The sequence below is a fragment of the Borostomias antarcticus genome (assembly GCF_949987555.1).
Source record: "Borostomias antarcticus genome assembly, chromosome: 14".
Classification (NCBI taxonomy): domain Eukaryota; kingdom Metazoa; phylum Chordata; class Actinopteri; order Stomiiformes; family Stomiidae; genus Borostomias; species Borostomias antarcticus.
In genome coordinates, this window is record NC_140247.1 from 25,898,785 (window position 1) to 25,901,508 (window position 2,724).

Genomic DNA, 2,724 nt, shown 5'->3' on the forward strand with positions numbered 1-2,724 from the left:
ACCAGAGCAGAGGCACAGTCCAACAGCATCATCCGCCCAGCCATGACATCCAATCACATCAGTCCGTGAATGCCAATCAGGAAGTGTTTTCCCCAAACAAGGTATGCCCAGAGAGTCGGAGGCCCCAGGTAGTGACGTGTAAGGTAGGGGTTGTAGAGGTAGATGATGATGAAGATTGGGCCACACCGAGGTTGTTGTAGAGGTTGTCGTCGGCATCGGGCAGGAAGAACAGGAGAAAAGTGGTGAGCGACCCTAGCACTAGGGAGGGGCGGGGCATGACGCATCACGGCATGGAGGACAAAACATGAGAGGCAGGGGTCAAAACTAGCCAGCCAATCAGAGAACTCAAGACAAAAATACAGACAGGGGGTGGACTTCACTGAGCCCTGAGTTCATAATGACAGACATGTATCCTTCCTCCTGTCATTCCAGAGAGGTCTGCTCACTGATCCCAGATGAATGGAAGGTTGACAGCTGTGAGATAGACCACTGGCTTCCACCTATCCCATCAAGGTAGATCAGTGATAACCTCCATACAGGGAGGAGGAAGGGAGGAGGCATTTGAGTATTCAAACAGGGTTCTTGCCTACCTATATTCTACATACACGGCCAGGTGATCGTTGGGCAGGTAAACGACCTCTCTTGTTCTTATGTAGAGGGCTATGTGGGCCATCCAGAGGGTAAGAAGATGCCCATCTCCAGACAACTTGTACAGTGACTACATGACTTGCTCTAATGATGGAGGTTCTGATAGGAGTCAGTGAGGTCCAGCCCCCTGACATAACCCCCCCCCACACACACACACACACACACACACACACACACACACACACACACACACACACACACACACACACACACACACACACACACACACACACACACACACACACACACACACACACGGACGGACGGACAGAAGGGAAGTGGGGCAGATAGAGATGTATCGTCTACTAGTTACTAGAACTCTTGGTTCTTTTAAAACAAGCCTAAAGACTTTTCTTTTTGCCACTGCTTTCTAAGAGGAGTTATGTTTATCAGTAAACTGCACTGTAACTTTTATTCCTGTATTCTATTTGTCCTGCTTTTTGTTTAAATGTCTATAATGACTTGCTTTTTGTTTTAATGCTTTTAATTTGTCCTGCCTTTTGTTTTAAATGTCTATAATGTCTTGCTTTTTGTTTTAATGCTTTTAATGTCTCATGTAAAGCACCTTGAATTGCCCTGTGGCTGAAATGTGCTATATAAATAAACTTGCCTTGCCTTGCCTAGTTACTAGCGAGCTGGATGCTAGGTTGAGTTGTGGACAGAGGGCAATAGATGGCTAGTGGCACTCCTATGAGCTGACGATAGCAATTCAAGAAACGTAACATTCGCTGAACTCATTGCTTGAAATCCCTCTTGGTGCATGACGTCATCTGGGGCACGTGCCACCGCTGTAGGACCAAAACTGGTTCAATATTGCGTCAGCTGGAGTGTGCGCACGCATGCGCATTACGCCGCTACAGTAACCGGCGTCAGTTATCTAGTCTAGCTCGGTTGCATTTACGAACTGATGTCGAATTGTTTCTGAAGCTATACACTTAATATCATTAGTAACTAGTGACAGTAGGAGTGGGCCTTTATTCGAGAAGCCAGCGCTACATTACCACCTATAGGATAGCTGATAGCTGATAGCAGGTTAATAACCTAGCAACCAATCAATGATATGCAAGCTAGTGTAACGTTGGGCTGGCTAACGTAATCTACGTAAACGTATACGTATCTAGATAGAGCTGGCTAACGTAATCTACGTAAACGTAAACGTGTCTAGATAGTGCTCTACCAAGCTGGCCGGTTCCGGTTGCCGGTAGTTAACGTAACGTTATCTGGATGTCCACACTAGCAACTGGTAATTCATTCATAGAGCACATTCAAGCAGAGCTGTGATACCGACCTGGTCTTTACTTCCTTTCTCTGTCTTTAATCTCCGCACAACCTCTCCTTGTGTTTTAATCGCTTCTTGTATCTGCGCTTTGTCCGCCATGGTGACAAATCAATGAGGAACTGACTGCTGCTCCACGGCTTCCGTAGGGAGAGTGTGCAATACATCTACGGTGCAGCAGGAGCAGCAGCGTCATTTTTTTTCCCCAACCAACTTCTGCCATAACCACGCCCCCGCGAGTTTTCATTGGGTTAGGGTTAGGGATAGGGTTAGGGTGTCCAATGAAAACTCGCGGGGGCGTGGTTATGGCAGAAGTTGGTTGGGGAAAAAAAATGACGCTGCTGCTCCTGCTGCACCATGGATGTATTGCACACTCTCCCTACGGAAGCCGTGGGGTTGGTTTTGTAGTGAAGGGGAGTATTCCTCCATGAGTAGGGAGGCTACAGCTGCATTACCCCATCTCACCACTGGTGGGCAGCAAATATTCAGTTAGCTGTGACGATAATGAAGGATAGTGTGGTTCAGACCGAGCATTTCCATAGCAAGCCTATCAATCAATCAATCAATCAATCAATCAATCAATCAATCAATCAATCAATCAATCAATCAATCAATCAATCAATCAATCAATCAATCAAAGCTATCATATTAATTGAAGAATTAGAATATTGAATATTGAATAATATTGGTCATGTGAGTGGCATGATCCTCCCATTCCACTTCTTTATCATGGACTCACAGTAGCTATAGGCTGCCCACGCGAAACAGTCCAATTTAGCCATTAGAGTAGTATTAGTATT

At 45.9% G+C, this 2,724-nt stretch overlaps 1 protein-coding gene across 2 annotated transcripts in view; it reads right to left on the bottom strand.

Annotated features, from left to right (window-relative positions):
* The window catches only part of hars (histidyl-tRNA synthetase), a 10,995-nt gene extending 8,927 nt beyond the window's left edge, over positions 1-2,068 (bottom strand). Inside the window, exons 1-2 of one of the 2 annotated variants that reach the window (XM_084448366.1) lie at positions 1,937-2,068; positions 1-258 (exon numbers count right to left, since the gene is read on the bottom strand). The exon at positions 1-258 is cut by the window's left edge and continues 192 nt beyond it. Coding sequence is in view for 1 of the 2 variants with exons in the window: in XM_084448367.1 (XP_084304493.1) it covers positions 1,937-2,026 (90 nt within the window). In the remaining variant the exon portion in view is untranslated. The remainder of the gene's footprint in view (positions 259-1,936) is intronic. The other variant, XM_084448367.1, reaches the window with a different exon arrangement.
* Positions 2,069-2,724: the final 656 nt, after the last annotated feature.